General features: G+C 52.9%; 1 protein-coding gene across 2 annotated transcripts in view; it reads right to left on the bottom strand.

Moving 5' to 3' along the window:
- The window catches only part of Grik3 (glutamate ionotropic receptor kainate type subunit 3), a 220002-nt gene that overhangs the window by 4960 nt on the left and 196591 nt on the right, over positions 1-18451 (bottom strand). For both annotated transcript variants that reach the window (XM_076565053.1, XM_076565054.1), the window contains exons 12-15: positions 14434-14552; positions 12029-12246; positions 956-1178; positions 268-518 (exon numbers count right to left, since the gene is read on the bottom strand). In XM_076565053.1, coding sequence (XP_076421168.1) covers positions 268-518; positions 956-1178; positions 12029-12246; positions 14434-14552 — 811 coding nt within the window. The remainder of the gene's footprint in view (positions 1-267; positions 519-955; positions 1179-12028; positions 12247-14433; positions 14553-18451) is intronic.

Here is an 18451-nt window from a genome sequence, read left to right as displayed (position 1 = left end):
GCTAACGTGGAGAGGCCAGGTAGATGAGAGGCGTGGAGGCTTCCAGGCCAGGCAAAAGGGAAGGTGGGGGCATCAGTGTGGAGGCTGCTTTGACAGCACACTGGCTGGGGATGGAGTGGAGCAGGGGTTGACGGGAAAACATGGCTGGATTGTGATGGTGGTCAGGACGGTGAGATGAGACAGCGCATGCCCTTAGGAGGGAGAAACCAGTTTAATCTTGCCCTTGCCTTCCTTCCCTGTCCAACGTAGCCTCCGCCAGGGCCTCACCTGCTCCCGCTCCGCTGTCTTACGGAGTTTGTATATAAACTCGCCCACTGCCACCAACACGGACAGGACCAAGCCGGCAGCCAGGACGATGAAGATGCCGCCGATCTTCTGGATGCCCAGGGCGCTGGCCTCCTTGTTCTCCTCCTCGGGGCACCCGCTGCCTCGCCACCACTTCTCCTTCATGATGTGAAGCTTGTCCTCTTCCTGCAGCTGCAGAATGGCGATGGTGATTTTGTCCCGGTAGGGGGAGCCTGTGGAGGGAGCAGGGGGTTTGTCAGTGAGGGCCGCCATGACTGTGCCTCTGCCAATTTAAAACAAGGGTTCCTCTCACTGAGGCCCGCCTCCAAGACCAGGTAAGGTATCTTGGTTAGGAGGCCTTGCTCATTGGGCATGGGTCCTCTGGCCCTACCCAGGGGGCCCTGAGTATGTGGGTGTACCAACGGGGACAGGGCAAGGGGAGGCTGTCCCAGCTCTCACTGCTCAAGGATAGGGCTAACCAAGCCAGGGGTGTGGCTCCATCCCTCTGCTCCTGGCTGAGGGAACAGCACCTTCTCAGGCTTGGTGGAATGATCCTCAGGACTGTGTGTGTGTGTGTGTGTGTGTGTGTGTGTGTGTGTGTAACAGGAGGGGAAGGGGCTTGAGGACCTCTGTCTGCGCCACACCCCTCTCCCTGGGCCCCCCTGCTCACCCATGGGTGTGCCGATGCCATAGCCCTTGGAGTCAATGAGGCCACCGATCTGGGTGAGGTTGCAGTTCCTCTGTGTGATGTACTCTATGGTAGTGGACTCCATGAGCAGAGCGTAGTCGGCTGTGAGTGTTCGCTGGATCCCCTCCTCGTTGTTTTTTACCAGTGCCGAGGGCTTGCTGCTCATGAAGGCCCACATCTTCTCGAAGGTGGAGATCTTGGATTTCTGGGTGGCAAGGGATGGGAATGTTGGCACCAAAGTTATGGAGCATGCCCCTCCCCCGAGTACTCCGCTCCCTTTGCTCACTCAGCATGGTTCCAGTTATCCAACTCGGGGGTGGGTCTACTTTGCAGGGCCCGGGAGCACCACCCATTGCATGGGTATAGAGACTGAGGCCCTGGGAGGCAAGGTGCGGAAGTGCACCGTTGGAGGGTCCTAAAGCTGAGGTTCAGACTCTGGCCCACTTCCTGGTAACCCTGCATTTTAGCCAGAGCACACACCGTCTTTAGAATTAATTAATTTTCCCACATGTTAGCTGAGGATGACTTGAACCTTCTGATCCTCCTGCCTCGGCTTTCCAAGGGCTGGGACTACAGGTGTGTGCCACCGCCTCTGGTTTCTGTGGTGCTGGGGGTTGAACAGGCTTCACGTGCATGAGGCAGGCACTCTACCGACCTAGCTGCAGTCCCAGCTCCAGGACTGACTTCTTCGAGAGGAGTTTTCCCCAGCGTTTGTTAGGCAATTAACAAATAGAGGTCTTGTTCTAAGGGCCCTATCTGCATTCACTCATGGGTCCTTCACTGAAACCACAGCAAGTAGGTGTTAATTAGTCCCATTTTGCAGATGGGGAAGCTGAGGCGCCGTTAAGTAATTCACCCAAGGCTGTCCAGAGACTAGATGGCAGAGCCAGGCAGGCTTTACATCCAGACCCTCTGGAGACAAGCCTACCCATACAGCTGCATTGTATCCCAGGAACCACTAGGGGGCACGCATGAAGGCAAAGCTCAGCGGACTTTTGACACCCCACTTTCACTTCAGGCAAAGCTGCCCCCCCCCCTTTTCATATTCTGTGTCAGGGAAGGACTTAAGCATGGGTCTGGTCTGTTCTTATCAGTACTGAGAGAGGCGCAGTGGGAATTGCAGGTGGAGAGAACGGCGAGGCTCCGGAAGTAGTGGTCTGCAGGTCCCTGTGACTGCGCCATGCCTGAGACCAAAGGCATTGAGCAGGATGGGCAGGCTGGTGGGTGGGCTGCTGTGTCTGCCCCGGAGATTCAAGGGGTCCTCGGGACCAGGAGAGAGGAGAGAGGGCTGAGCATGAGCGTCCCCTGCTGTCTGGGCATGCTAGGTGTTCATGAACCTTCCTGGGAACTTAATGTGTGCCAGCTGCCTGGTCCCAACAGAGACCGGCCCTGCCTCGGTCCCAGGGGGAGAGGTGGCTCTGAGAGCCCCATTGTATCGGCAGTTTCCAAGTCTGGCTGTGGCTTTCTGTGATGTCAGCCTGTCTGATTGGCACCCAGCCCAGCTCTGGTTCACGTGACAACATGGGTGCACTCCCACAGGCTGGCACAGGCTTTGGGGGAAGGGCAGGGAATCAGGCCATGCCTGCCAGAAGGGGGCAGGGAGCCCGAGAGGAATGTGTACTTTCTTCTCTCTGGGTGCTTCTTGGCTCTGGCCAGGGATGGGCCCTCTGAAACTGGCTGCCGAAGTCCACAGCACGCCCCCAGGGGAGGAGGCCATGGCACAGGAGAGGGCATCGGAGGAGTAGGCAGGAGCCTTTGGACTCCATCTTAGATGGAGTCAACTGAGTGCTACAGGGCATGAAACTCTTCACAGAGTCGTCGTTCCCTCGCCTGCAACCTCACTTGCCTCAGAGCCAACGCACACAGGGTTCGGACGCACTGACTCTCGGGGCTTCACCCAACTGCTCTTGCCCGCAGCCATCCCTGCTCTCGGCGGCTCCCCCTCCAAAGCCTTTGCTCCCTGCCCGCCTCTGCAGCTTGCCGCCTTCCAGTCGTCTTTCTACCTCAGCTCATCCCCAAGTGCTCCCCCCCCCTCCCCGCTAACCCGCTAACACCTCTTCCCTCCACCAGACTCTCATCACTGGCTTTGCTCTGCTCCAGATGTTTCTCATTTTCCAGATAATTTCTGATATGCAGATTCTCCTCTGTCAGCCTCTCTTGGCCCCTCTTGCCTGCTCTGCACACCTCTTCCCTGGGCGCTGCACAGTTTCTAACGATCCCCATTTCCTGGCAGACACACCCTAGTTCTGTCTCCTCCTCCTAAGTGTGGACTGGCCCTCTCGGCTTGCTTTTGTGTCACTCTCTGGAAGGGCTGGAATGCCACGCCTGAGCGAATGACTTGGTCTTCATCTCCCCGTGCGTTCCTCAGCTCTTCTCCCAGGTGGTGGTGTTGGTACTGTCTCACTATGAATTACCTTAAGAAGAGGTCCCCACGGCAAGGGCAGAGGACAGCACCTGGCCAACTCTTAGTAAAACAGTACTTCTCTTGCTCAGTCCGACAATCCCAGAGGAACTGAGCATGTGCACATGCCTTGAGCTTAGAAGCCATGCCCCAGAGTGACTGCAGTCTTGGATGATAGCTGGATCACAGCCCTCTGGGAGCTTAGAACCAGAGGACTCTCAAAGCCCCCCTGGGTCCCTGACCACAAACCACCAAGCAACAGATTTTGTTTTAAGACACGAAGTTTGGGGTAATTTGTCAAGCAGTGGATAACTAACACACTCTCACACGCGTGCTCCCGAGAGCTGCACTGTTTCCAATCCAGCTGCTTGTACAGTCATGAACTCCAGCTCTTCCTGTGATCAAATCGTCCAAGTCCAACCACCTTCACTTTGCCAGACGCACTGCTCCCCAGACTCGATGGCATTCTGATCTAACTGCCGTTCTCCCTCCCAAGACTCCAGCTCCTCAGCTGCGTTACACTCCTGCCTCCTGCTTCCCAAATTCTGTTTTCTACAGAGGTGGGAACCAGGGTTGGATGGGGCACCAAGACTCTCTTTTACCTCCTGATGCACTACCTATGAGTTCACCGTCAATCCATGCATACATCCATTCATCCAACAATCTATCCATGCACCCACCCATGCATGCACGTACCCTTCAGTCCAGCCACCTAGCAGTCCATCTATCTATCCACTCCACTAATCCACTCATGCATGTATCCACCCCTTTCCTCTTCTCATTGACCATCTGCTCATTTTCCCTACCCCACACTACCATCCTCCTCATCCGACCTGCAACCACTTTATTCCTCTGTTCTTTTTACATATGCCCATCTATCCTTCCTCCTCCCCATCTACCCATTAGCCACCCAGCCGCTCTTCCCCTCTCGCCCATCATATCCACTTACTCGCCCATGCAACTAGTCATCTATAGCTTCTTGGTCTTGGCAAGAATGACCAGTGAACCTTTCTGTCAGCCTCCCCTCCTCCCCATGCCTGATACCTTTCTGTCTCAGCTCCACCTTGCACCCTCTACCCTCCCATTTCTCCTACCCACAGGCCTCTCTCTGCCTAACGACAACAGGGATGCTTTTCCTGGATCATAGTCTAAGGCAGGGGTTCAGTTGAGCCTGGAGGGTGGACTGAGGGAGACAGGCTCTGAGGAGACACACAGAGATCACCGGTGGGTGAGGGGACAAGGAAGGGTGCCAGGGAGTACGGACAAGTCAAGATGGGAGAGGACACTAAGCAGAAGCCGCTGTGACATGCCTTTCCAGAGTCCCACCTTCCAGTTCCAGGGCTCCAAACTCAGTGTCTTTTGGCTTGTCGTCACGTGAGTACACACCCTGCTTCCCTTGGATGTCCCCCATCGTCCTTGACCCAGACCTTGGGCCCCATTGTCAAATACACCTGCTCACTGTCTCTCCCCATTATGTTTTTTTATCCTCGAACAGTTCAGAGATTCTGGAGCACAGCCCCAACCCCTGACACATCCACCATAGAAAGAAGCAAGGCCCTCCTCACCAGAGGCCCGAGTTCCCACTACCTAGCTGAGCTGTAGTCACCTCCCTTGGGAGTGGAGTCCCGTGTACGGATGGCTCCGGAGTCATCTGCTGTCCTGGTTCTGGTGGGAACCTTAATAAGGGTTACAGCAAAGCCAGTCACCTAAATCAATTAATGGAATCGTTTGGAGCAGCCAACACAGGGCGATCTGCCAGGATGAAGATGCTTTTTATATCAGGAAAAATTGGCAAGAAAGGGAGTTCCAGGCTCACGACTCTCCATTTCAGCCTCCTCAAAGAAGTGAATTGATTTTCCCCAACCGAAGACACTTAATCTTGAGAATTTAACATTTCTGTACAAGAGAATGTATATGGGGCTATATATGCATATATAAACACATATCTATCAGCTTTGAACGCAACTAAATCTCAGGGAAAGTGTGCAGAGAGGCAGCTGCGGCGTGGCTCCATGTGAGACTTCGGTTATTTTCCATTCTGGAGAAGAGACCTTTTCCCAGATTAATTAGCTTGCCTATCCCAGGATGGTGGAGGGGGGGGGGGAGGCGTCTTTGGCCCCATCAGAACCATGTCCTGGAGCAGTTAATCACACCTCCTGGTTTATTCCTGTGGGCACCAGGAGGTGCCCAGCCTCTGTTATTACAGTCCCAAGAGAGCCTGCAGCTTTCCTTTTAGAGGGACTCTGGGGAGTAGGGCAGAAGGTGGAGAGGGGAGACCACAGAGGGGTCGGCTCCTCTGCCTGGACCCTGGTGTCACAGCGGCCTGTGCTCAAATGACAGCTCCTCCCATCCCATCACCCCTCCCAGCCTCACCTCCCATGTCTGTCAAATGGGCCTTTGAGGATGCCTACTGTACCTGGTTACCATCCAAGTCAGCAGAGGAAAGGCATGGGGGCACTAATGAACACAGGAGCCTGACCGGAAGGCTCTCCATGTGGCCTGCACCGATCCCCAATTCTCTGTAAAGCCTAGTTTTCCCACTTAGAAAGAGGAAGTCATCTTCATAGTGCAGGGCAGTTACAGGAAAGAAATGACACAAAACAGAGGGGAAGGGACTGCAGGGGATAGCTCAGTTGGGAAAGTGCTCGCCTTGCAAACACAAGGTCCCAAGTTTGACATCCAGAGACCATTAAGAAAAAAAAAAAAAAAAGTCAGGCATGGCGGCATGCGGCTTATTATAATCTCAGCACCAGGGGATCAGAGATCGGTGGATCCTGGAGCTCACTGGTCTCAGCCTAGCCTATTGGTAAGTTCCAGGCCAGCAAGAGACCCTGTCTCAAAATGAAATGGATGGAGCCTTAGGAAGAATCTGTCTGAGGTGCGCCTGCACACACACACACACACACACACACACACACACACACACACACACACACACACACACATAACTCAGGTGCTGACAGGGTCAACCCCAGCATGGGAAATGGCACGAGGCTAGAGACTGGAAGCCAGAGCCAGCCATTGCCTCGTGCTCCAGGAGCTGCTCTGCAGGAGAGCCGGCTTGGAGATGCCAGATCGTTCACATTTCCAAGAGACTGGAGTTGTGAATGTTTCAAATGCAAAAGTCTCTAGATTTCAAAATGCCGACAACCAGCTTAAAAAAATATTTCTGCATCAAAGCAAGCAACGGATGGCCCCGGAATCATGTCTATAGGGCAGACGGGCCTGTGCCACCAGTTTGCATCAGTAAATAAGGCTACTCAGCATCATGGGACGTCTCCTGTAGCACAGAAACCCTTCTAAGCTCAACTAGGAATCCCCCTAGTTAATCATCTCAGTAACTCTGTAACGTTGAGGACATCACACCCAGTTCACAGAAGGGAAAACTGAGGCCCAGTGAGTTCTTCGGAAGCTTAGGCATCTTCAGTGACTTCCCTATCTATCACCCTGAACCTGGCCCGTACCTGCTGCTGTCTTTCTGCAAAGTCCTTCTAGGATCCCTTCTTTTTGTTTTGGAGACAGGGTCTCACAATGTAGCCCTCGCTGTCCTGAAACTCATCATGTAGACCAGGCTAAGCCTGAACTTACAGAGATCTGCCTGTCTCTGCCTCCCCAGGGATAGAATCCTTTGGTTTTAGGAGCTGACTCCCAGTTTCCTCTGTTCTCTGTGCAAAAGCGCAGGTCATGAAAAGAGGCAGTGAAATCTACCCCAAAGCCCAGTCCCGAGGACCTGGAGAAAGGGGAGTCTCCGGGTGTCAGAGGTGCTTTCTGCTTGAATTGCCTGCCTGTGGGGGGGGGGGTGCTGGGAGGGGCTTTGGGACAAGATCTCCCCTGACCCCTGATGAACACTGAAGGTCTAGGAGCTGGCTGAATCCTCTAGGGAACAGTCATAGGTAGGAATCAGTGTTTACTATGTCCAGGTGAGCAAGTTGGAGCTTGGAGCAATGAGGTGACTTGCTCAAAGTCACCCATCAGAGACACCACCCAGGACACATCTCGGTGGGCCTGCTTTTAAAGCCTGGCATTTGATTGCACCAGGCTGGACCAGACTGGCTGCTGCCTGGTCCTCCCACCCTGCTTCTGCTGCAAGCTGGGTCGAGGGCTGTGAGGGGGGGCAGCAGAGGGAGGGGGCTGGAGATACTGGGTAGCTTCCTGAGCCCTCTAGCTTGGGGAAGAAGCATCACTGTTCAGCTGGCGCCTAGGGATGCAGGACAGCCCCTCCAAGCCCCTTCCAGGTAGGACGCTACAGTTGAGGCTACATGAGGGGGAGGGCTCAGCCATACCTCGGGCTGGGGAGCCCGGCTTTTGAGGCTCCAGATTCCCATGCTTTCCCTCAGCAGCCCCACTGTGCTGAGCTCCTAGCTCTACCACTCATAGAGGCCACAATCCCTGCAGAATCTCTTCCAGCATCTTCTCCCTTCAAAGCCGCCCAGCTCCCCTGCAAGGAGCTCACCTCCCCCACAGCCTCCTTTACATTTTTTGCCTACATATTTTTACAGCCAAACAGTGCTTTCAAAGGCCTCCTTTTTCATCTCCTAATTAATTTTTATCTTCCAAGACGGAGGGAGGACAACACAGGAGACGGTGTTTGTGATGTCTGCTGCTCCCTGACAATTCTCCCAGCAAACCTCCCTTGGAGCCAAGGGGCAGACTCTAGCCTCACAGCTTCCTGCAAAAGCTGACTGAGCTCAAGGGGCCTGGGGCCCAAGAGCTGGATATCCTGCTTCCTGTGGCTCCTTCTCTTGTGTTCTACTCTTTGCCATGGGAGTTTTATTTACTTATTTGTTTTGGGGTTCATCTACATGCTCGTGTGTGTGTGTGTGTGTGTGTGTGTGTGTGTGTGTGTGTGTGTGTGTGCGCGCGCGCGTGCGCGCGCTGCGCGCCATGCACGCAAGTGCACATACCACACATATGCATGCTTGTGAAAGCTGGAAGCCAATATCTGGTATATTTCTCAGTTGTTCTTTATTTCTTGAGACAAGGTCTCGCATTGAACATGAAGCTTTACTGATTCACCTAGGCAGTCTGGCCACCGAGGTATAGGGGTCCTTCAATATCTACCCCATACCCAATGCTTGGTTACAGGTCAGTTCCAACAGGGCTAGCTTTTTTTTTTTTTAATTAAATTTTTTTTTTTTTATATGCACTGGTGTTTGACCTGCATGTCTTTGTAAGGGAGTCAGATCCACTGGAACTTGACTTACAGACAGTTGTGAGCTGCCACGTGGGTGCTGGGAATTGAACCCAGGTCCTCTGGAAGAGCAGCCAGTGCTCTTAACCGCCGAGCCATCCCTCGAGCTCCATGCCTAGCTTTTATACAGATGCTGGGGATATGAACCCAGGTCCTCAAGTTTACACGGCAAGCTCTTTACTGACTGAGCCATCTCTTGGCCCCTGTGTCCTGCCTAACCAGGAGTACGCGAACCACAGAAACAAAGTTAACTTGTTTTAAACTTGGGATATCTGGGGTCGGGGTGGGGTGCCGCCTGCTTGGTGCCTGTGCTCACCACTGCCTCTTGGACTGGCTTCTCTTGGCTTTGCCACCTTTCAATGCCGACCCTTTCACAGCACCAAGCACCCAACTTTATTAATCCACTGAGCCACTACAATGTGTCAAGACGGTGCTGGCCATGGCCCAACCCACCATGGCTTTGTTCTTCCCCCAGGGAGACTGCTGAGGACTGTGGTGGGATCCTGAGAGAAGCCGAATGAGAGGACAAAGAACACAGGCTTTACAGTAAGGTGTGGTTCAAATCCCAGCTCTGCAGTTTTCTAGCTGTGTGTCATTAGACAAGTCAGTTAGCCTCTCTGAGCCTTCCTTCCACTGTGCGTAACATGGAGGGGATGATACTCATCTGTTCTATAGGGTTGTCAGGAGGAGAACGACAGAGAAACAGGTGAAGCGTGGGCACACACCTAGGACCACGTGACTGGTTGCAGAGAAGGATTAAGTGATGTCAGGAGAGCATGGATGTGGGGCTGGTCCTGCCTGGGGACACTCAGCTGCTATTTCTGGCGGATGGGCCCTGGAGCCCCAGAGTGCTGGCTGGGGAGCAGGATCTGTGTCCCCCCTCTGCCCTCCTCCCTGGGCCGTCTGCAGGAGAGGAGGGTGAGGGTGCAGTGGCTGCTTGATGCTGAGGACTGAGGCTCGGTGGGGAGCTGGGACTGGGCTCTGAAAAGGCAATCTGAGCATCTCTGCATGGAGGAAGGCGGGGGCCTCCAATCAGCCGAGATGAGCCTGCACTGGGCTTATTTATGCCTCTTCGCTTTGATCGGGAGCCCTGCTTAGAGACGGGCTCATGCCTAATTCATGAGAAACTCTGGTAGTCAAAGGGCTGGGCTGTGGCCTGAGGACAAGGAGTGTGAGCAGGCAGGTTCGTGCGCAGGCACACATATACAGATAGAGGCATACATGTGTACATAGGTCATCACACACACACACACACACACACACACACACGAACATTGAAGTATATGATATTCTGTGCACACATACACACAGATACTGTGGCATGTACTTGTGTGTACTCACAGATGCATATCTGTGTTCCTAGATGGTGATCATGCAATTTGTTCATTAGCACACATACACATACAGATGCAAACATTCATGTCCAAGCACAGATCTACCTGTGCACATACAGGCAGACGCGCATGCATGTCACATGTACATGAGCAAAACGCTCATTTACATGTGTCATCTACACTATACACAGTCATACTTGTATGTACATACTGTCAGCCTTGCTCACACTCATGGAGTTTCAAGTGCCTAATGTGACATTTTACTTCCCCTTGACCTCAATGCACACTGAGCCCTCCCCAGCAGATGATGTGACTGGCTTCCGGTGGCAGTAGCCATGGGCAAGGGTAAGCTTCTTTCCCTCCCTCCCCCCTCTTCACTAAGTAGCTGCCCCCAGCCTCAGGAGAGACACGGGGAGCTGGCAGAAAGTGCTGGGGTTTGAGCACCCATGGGATGGAGGCATTTTACACTCTAACATCTTCCTTTATTTCCTCCAGCCCCGCTGGGGCTCATTCCTTTTCTTGAAGTCTCCAAAGAGGCAAGGGCTCAGGGATGAAGAAGCAGAGCCCAGAGTAAAGGGAGACACACAGGCTTCCAGACTGGCAGAGGGTGGCTGGATGCACCGCACAGTTCCCATCCCAAAGCCTGATGCTTCCAAGGGGTAATTAGAGGACCACTTCTCAAAACATCCCCAGCCGCAGCTCCAGCAGCATCTGGAAACCTGTTAGAATATTCTCTCTCTTTCTCTCTCTCTCTCTCTCTCTCTCTCTCTCTCTCTCTCTCTCTCTCTCTCTCTCTCTCTCTCTCCCTCTCCCTCTCCCTCTCCCTCTCCCTCTCCCTCTCCCTCTCCCCCTCCCTCCCTCCCTCCCTCCCTCCCTCTCTCTCTCTCTCTCTCCAGGGCCTCATGTAGTCCAGGATGGCTCCTGTGTAGCTGAGGATAACCTTGAGCTGCTGACCCTTCTGCTCCCACCTCCCTAGAGCTCAGATTACAGGTGTGTCCCGCTATACTGTTTTTGCTCTGCAGGGATTGAACCTAGCTAGAGCCTTTTGCACAATAGGCAAGCACTGTGCCAAATTAGACGTAGCCTCAGCCCAGAAGACTCATTATGAGTCCACCCTAGGCCTCCTGAGTCAGACACGTATGCGCGTGTGTGTGTGTGTGTGTGTGTGTGTGTGTGTGTGTGTGTGTGTGTACCGATGCTCAGTCCTTTCTGATGACACAGGCCTCGTGCCATTCAGACACACATGCAAGCCCCACCACCACTGGTTTAGCAGCTAGATTTTGGAGAGAAGCAGATGAGGATGGGGCCCAGGTCCTTCAGATGTGAATCCTCAGACGAGCCATTGATCTGTCGGGGGGCTCAGTTGCCACACGTGGATGGGAAATAATTACGGTGTTCATCTCGCAGGGGTTGAGAAGGTTAATAGAGACCAAGCAAGGAGCAGAGTCTGGCCCACTGTGAGTGCTCAGGGCTACAGCTATTGTTACTTATCTAAAAGCACGCTGAACCCACTGCTTCTCGGGGTCAGGCAGAGTCCCCTTGACCTCAACTAGGAAGACAGAAGGGGTAAGCAGTGGAACTGAGCCAACACTTTCAAAGCTGGGGGAGCCATGGCTCCTGTGAAAGCTGTCACATGGGCAAGTGACGGGGACTTCCTCTGAGGAAACCGGCCTTCTAAGAGGAGGAAACGTGCCTTGTGCTATTGGAAGTGGGCAGCTCATCCACCCTAAGTCAGCCTCTTAGAGATGGATGGATTGGGACCCCAAGCCAAGAGCGGGGTACCAATGGTCCCAGAACTGCCTGGGACTGGGCCATCTCTCTCTTCCTGCCTCATCCAATCTTTTCTGTTTATCTTCCTCCAATGATTCACATGGCTTGCTCCAGAAACTTTCAGAACTTGAGACCAATCTACATGGCTCATCATCATAGCTCCTTAGACTTAACTGGTTTCAACAGGGAGGGGCTGAGACCTGTGGTTTCAGGACCCTGGATTCAGAGTAGTGAGTGAGTGAGTGAGTGAGTGAGTGAGGGAGGGAGGGAGGGAGGAATGGGCAGAGCTCCCCTTTTCTACTCAGTAAAGAGTTCAGGCAGGTAAGCTCCAGGTGACACACGGAAGAAGAGAATCTCACCTTGAAGAAGGTCATGGTGGCCCCATCCTTGACAGCACCATACTCAATTTTGGTCTGCTTGGCCAGGTCATCAGCAGAGTCGATGGGTGACTCCATGCGCTCCACGGTCAGGAAGGCGGCCAGGTTGGCCGTGTAGGATGAGATGATAATGAGTGTGAAGAACCACCAGATGCCACCGATGATTCGGGTAGACAGAGCTTTGGGCATCAGTTCAGAGCCTGGGAGAAGGGAGGAGAGGCCTTACGATGTGTAGACCATGACTTGACCTGGATACTGACACAGGCGCTGAGACCCTTTCCTGAGAGCAGCAGATCAGCCCCAGGGTCCCTCAATATCACTGGAAACTTGATTGAAAGGCAGATTTTTTTGATTCACCTCAAGAGTCAATAACTGGAGGGAGGGGAGGGGGAGGGATGAGCAGTGTGTGCACTCAGACTTCAAGTGAGTCTGATTCAGGCTGATATTTAATAATTTACATTCTACACACACACACACACACACACACACACACACACACACACACACACACACACACACACACACACTCCATTTCAGAGGTTCCTCAGACCCTCTGATGCCTATCCATGGACCACAGTATAAGGGTCGAAACCACGGGTTCTAAAAGAAAATCCTGTTCCCAGTTCTCTGGGTGATCTTCGGCCAGACAATTCTCTTGTTCTGGACTCTGCAAAGGATGAAGAATCGTCCTTCCTCTGCCCCAGCCTCACAGAAATACTGCGATGCCGCAGTGGTATAATTTGAAGAGAGATGCGTCAGAAATACGAGCAGTATACAAAGATGAGATTGCTGCGAGGCACTTGGAAGGAGAAGAAAAATCAACATTTTTGGAAGCTCTTTGCTGAAATGCATCACTCTTCCTCCCCGACCTTGGGTGCGGAGCACAATTCAGATGAACCCTTCTAACTGAAGTAATTAACTAGACGGCTTTCAAGAGATTTAAATAGTGAGTGACCCCCGAACTTTCTGGAATATTTGGACTCGCAATCTGAAAGCGTCTGCTTTGATATGGATGACTTTTTTTCCTTTCTCAAAGAAGTCACTCAAGGGAGAGTTTTTCAAATACATACCTAGTTTTTTTTTTTCCCCTCCTAATCAAAACCATGCGGGGGAATGCGTTGGGGGGCCCTGGACTTGAGTAGCAGCAGGGCAGCAGCAGAGAAGTTATTACTGCAGAGAAGGGGCTTCCAGGTCTTTCTCAACTGTCACCGAACAAAGACGATGGGCAGAGAAGGAAGGTGAGGCTTCAGGACGCTTGTTAATAGCGGGGACAGACGGAGGCACTTGCCATGGAAGAAGCTGCCTGTCACTTCCCAGCTGCTGGAACCCACTGATGGGCGGAGAAACAGGTCTTTTCCTCTTCGGCTACAATCCCAGCTCCCAGCACAGTGGACGGCTGTGTGATGGGCACTAAGGAGAATGCCCTTCCTTCCTCCCTCCCTCCCTGCCTCCCTTCCTTCTCTCTCTCATTCATCTGGCCTCTTCATCATGTCTTCTGAAGACCAGGGTTTGTGCTGGGTCTTGAGGCTCCACATAAGAGCGTGAAGGTCAAGGGCCTTGTAGGTAGAGCAGGCGATGTGCGGCTTCCCGTCGGGGCATCAGGCTTGGCAGCAAGCGTCTTCACCCACTGAGTCGCCGCGCTGCCCCCTCCCACCTTCCGAGACAGGGCCTTGCTTGTCTTGAACTCACAGTAATCCTCCAGTCCCAGTCACCCAAATGCTGGAATCTCAGATGCGCGCTACCATGCTCGACTGTTTCCGAGATATTTAAGCATTGCCAGACATTCCAAAGAGCTGAATCCACGCTCAGGGCCAGTCATCTTGGGGCCCTCTCTCCAAGATGGAAGACAGTCTTCTGCCATGGGCCCTGTCTCGGATGTACTCAGGCAGAAGTCCCAACCTCAGTCAACCTCACCTAGCCCTGACCTAACTGCTGGAGTTCTCTTAGTCTCCCCAGCCATTTACCCTCACAGCACTATTCGGCAGCCTCCTGCCCACCCTCTGCCTCTGTGGTCCCAGCCCCCAGCTTGCTTGGTTCGGCTTTGCTCAGCTGGGGAGAAGTCTTCAGGGTCAGTCCAGTAGGCAGCATGTTCTGGTCCATCCCAACAACTGTAGAAGGTACTGGGAATGCATCTCACACACCACAGGTTGGGGTGGCTGACCTGCTTTACATCCTGAGCTGGCTTTGGGCCAGAGCAGTGGGGCAGGGTGTGAATCTGGGGTGAAGGCACATACCAGGGTATCCTCAGTGTCGCTAACCTTCTGTCAGCTTAGTGAGGCCTGAGGCTGCCTCCTGAGGGCAGCTGACTCCAGAGAGGCCAAAGGCCCCACTGGGGAGGAAAAACTACCTTCCTCAGACAAGAAGGCCCGGAGAGGGCAGACACTCACCTTGTTGCATGAGGGAGCCCATTCCAAACCAGAAGCTGTTGAGCAGTGTGAAGTTATTCTCCACCACCTCGGAGCCGGGGTTGCAAGGGTGGGCATCATACCACTCGTAAGGGCTGAATCTGCAGGGCAGAGGGAAGCGAAGAGTCCAAGCTGCAGGAGGCTGCCAGGGAGTAACAAGTACCAGCGCGGACTGCCAACCACTCCAGGGGCCCTTTCCTTACTGTCTGGCTGGAGTGATGGGCCAGGGCTGGTTGGGACTGGGTTTCTTCCCGTCCTTTAATGCCAGTGCAGAAGAGTAACCCTTTTCCGGTTATGAAGTGCTTCCCAAGCACCTTGTCAAATGAAAAGCACAGATGCCCTTCTACCCCGGGAAGCTGCAAGTCATTATCTATGTAGGGAAAACGCTCCTACAGGCGCATAAAAGGAAGTCCTCAAGGATGTTTATCAAAGTGTTGTTGGCAATGACAAAAACCCCAGAAAATCACCCAAATGTCCTTCAGCAGGGGAATGATTAAACACGCCATGCCACAGCCACATCGAACTATCACACAGCTGTGAGAGAGAACAGCATGATTCCAGGTGTCCCTCGACAGGGAACGATCTTCATCACAGACTATCAGATGAAAGGTGATCAAAAATAAAAAAAACAGTACAGTCACATCTCTGTAGATTTCTTAAGACAGCCATACAGCTCCACAGGTAAATGTGTATGTGAATGTACACTAAGAGGTCTGGAAGTTTCCATCTATACAATTACCAGTGTGTGCCTCTGGGGAGGGGGTTAAGAAGGCAAAAGGAATGTTAGCCAAACCTGTTGCCTACATGAATTTTTTGAAAATGAGAAAATGCATGTGAATTTCCTGTATAATAAAAAAGTGAAGAGATATTCATTATAAAATATTCAAATAGTATACAAGAATACAACGAGAAGGCACAAATGCCCCAGAATCCTACCCCATGGGGAGAACAATGTGCGATTTCATTTCAGAGTTTTGTGTTTGAGTATGGGAACATATGTCTAAAGGAAAAAGTTGTTGAAAGCCCCCATTCCACACCACCCCCTTCTAAGGAAGAGGATTCCCAACTGAGGGAAGGAAGCCTGGCTGACTGGCTGAATTCTGCTTACAAATGAGTCAGTTTGGAGATGCAGAGAGATGGAGAGACTGAGCAGTTCCTGGATGGGGCAGCTGTGTATGTATATTGGGATGGGATGGGGTAGGATATAGGAAGCAAAGATAGACAGTCTCTTCCTTCCTTCCTTCCTTCCTTCCTTCCTTCCTTCCTTCCTTCCTTCCTTCCTTCCTTCCTTCCTTCCTTCCTTCCTTCCTCCCTCCCTCCCTCCCTCCCTCCCTCCCTCCCTCCCCCCCCCCTCCCTTCCTCCCTCCCTCCCTCCCTCCCTCCCTCCCTCCCTCCCTCCCTCCCTTTCTTTCTTAACAAAGCCAGATTTTTGTTTCACTTTGTAGTGTGAAGCCCTTTATGGCACCTTGTGTCATGCCTTCTCAAAGCAGGAGTGTCATCTATCACCCACTACTCCCAGGGCTCAGGTGAGGACAGTTCCCTCAGACAGGAAATTTCCACATGAGACTTCAAACCGAGTGGAGGATTGTCAAAAGGGATGAGCAGAAGCTGGTTAGAGGCTCTACAATCCCCAAGGAAGAGGCTGAGGTTCAGGGAGAGGGCACTGGGGGAGGGGATGTAAGAGAAAACCTTTGGAGAGCTGGGTGCCCAGAACGGATGCTGTGTGCATTTCTGTGGTGCAGCAGACAAAACTGAGTTGTCTGGAGGGCAGGGCCTGGTAGGTGCTTGCGTTGTAGGTTAGAAGAGACCCTGCTCCAGGCCCAGAGTCCACCAAGATCTAGGGGTACTGGCTACACAATGCTTCCCCACTGAGCACACACAGGTTGGAACTTAGTCCAGGTCTGCCTTGGCTCCTTGTTAGGAAAGCAATGGACTTCAGCAGGCAGAGGCCACAGGCCACTGGAAACCCAGAGCAGAGGGAGGAATGGACTACCTAAGGAGGCACAGCCCTGGGAGGCCCAGTTTGGGGCTAATGGAGAAATTAAAAAGGAGCTAAGGTAGGAATCTCACAAAGTCTATGGAACCTCAGCCTTCAGCTTCTAGATAGAAACAAACAAGCTGTGTGGCCCAGGGACACCTGGGACTGACAGGACAGGGAACCAAAGGCCACGCATGGCCTGCGATGGTTTGTGTTGGGGACCAAGAGACCAGGCTCCTCCGGGACCTCTCCTGCCTGGAGGGCTGGGATCAGAGGAAAGATGAATTCTGAGCAGTGCTCAGGGGTTCAGCTCTTTATTTATAGTATTAAGATCTGTATTACATTTGTTTGTTTACGGTACACACGTGGGCGTGTGTGCCACGGCATGCGTGTGGGGGTCAGAGGATAACTGGCAGGGGTCAGTTCTCTCCTTCTACCATGTCAGACCCTGGACTAGAATTCAGGGCTTCAGGTTTGGTACCAAGTGTGCCTTGACCAGCTGAGCCGGCTTGTGGGCCCTAGGTCTTACTCTTAATGTAACACACAGACACAGATAGACAAGACAGATGTACGTACACACACACACACACACACACACACACACACACACACACACACACACACGCTAATTTTTAACATAAAAAATGCCACATCACCCCAAGACCCTGTCATAGAAATTTCTATGTAGAAAGCTGTTACGTTGCCCCTTTCCAGATCAGCCCCTCTGAACCAGCCTGTGCCCTCCGACCACTCACATGTGTCTCAACACCTCCCTACTGGTGGGCACTGAAGCTGACCCATTTCCCACCACTGGGAGAAAAAGCCCAAAACCCAAAACAACCTTGGCACACCTCTGTGGTCACTGACACCAAAGGGTAGCTGGGTCCTCTGAGCTCTGCTGTGAGGCATTTTAGGTTCCAAAGTGTCACTCAATGGTGAAGCTTTAATAGGACAAGTTCCCAGAGACAGAACTGCTGATTCTGATAAATGTAGCTGATTCCAGAAGCGGCCTTTTGGTAACAAAATGTTTTCAAAGGCTGAGGTTCCCCAACCTGGTTCACAGTGCCAGGCACCCATTTTACAGTGTAGGAGGGGACTGGAACTTCTTGACGGTGCAGAAGACAAGAGGGAATGGATGACCGCTGGGCAAGGGTGCCATATGCGGTTAGGTACTCAGTGGCACCCCCTAACCCATCTGTGTGCACTGCAGTTTGCAGCTCCCTAACACCCAGTCCTGAGCTTGATTTCAATCAGGACCCTGTCAAGCAAAGCTTTGTGACTTTGGATATTGACTTAACCTCTCTGAGCCTCAGTTTCTGCTTCTGTACCGTGGGGATGGTGCTCCCCACCTCACAGGACGACTGTAAAGGGCAGACATGATGGTTGTGAGTCATTGCTGTGTGAGCATTCCATGGGGGTGACCAGTGCCTTTTGTCAGCTCTACGGCCCAGAATTTCATCCCTCTCCTTCCTCTGAGGGTACCCTCATGGCACCCCGGCCACTGTAGAAAACCTCAGTTTTCCTAAGCATCCCCTACTAGCGTTGGTGTGTGTGTGTGTGTGTGTGTGTGTGTGTGTGTGTGTGTGTGTGTGTGTGTGTGTGTGTTGGGGAGGGGGGGGCAGCGCTCTCCTCCTGTCTCCCTAGCCAGGAGGGAGAGGCTGGACATGTAGCCCGCTGCCCGCAGCGGAGAGATGGCTCATATCTGACGGGCGGGGAGAGACACATCAAACAGACAGGACTAATGCTGGAAATGCTCCTGTCTCGGAGGGATGGGTGGCTGAGAGGCCACTGGAGCTTCGAGAAAATTACGTTGAGAGCACAAGAGCGCAGCGCTGCTTTCAAAGGCTTGTTAGGCCATTAGTGACGAGAGGCGTGATGAAGGCCTCTCTGTGCCGGCTGGCTGTTGGCCGGGCTGGGGAGGCAGGGCAGCGGCTGCAGCACTCCGCTCTGCATGCAGAGGCTCGGGAGGGAGGCCGGCGATTTCGCCTCTCACATTTTTCCTTTGGTCTCTCTCTGGGTGGG

Source organism: Peromyscus maniculatus, chromosome 2 (assembly GCF_049852395.1).
Source record: "Peromyscus maniculatus bairdii isolate BWxNUB_F1_BW_parent chromosome 2, HU_Pman_BW_mat_3.1, whole genome shotgun sequence".
Taxonomy (NCBI): Eukaryota; Metazoa; Chordata; class Mammalia; order Rodentia; family Cricetidae; genus Peromyscus; species Peromyscus maniculatus.
The sequence above is the reverse complement of the archived record's forward strand: the minus strand, read 5'-3'. Positions and strand labels throughout refer to the sequence as shown.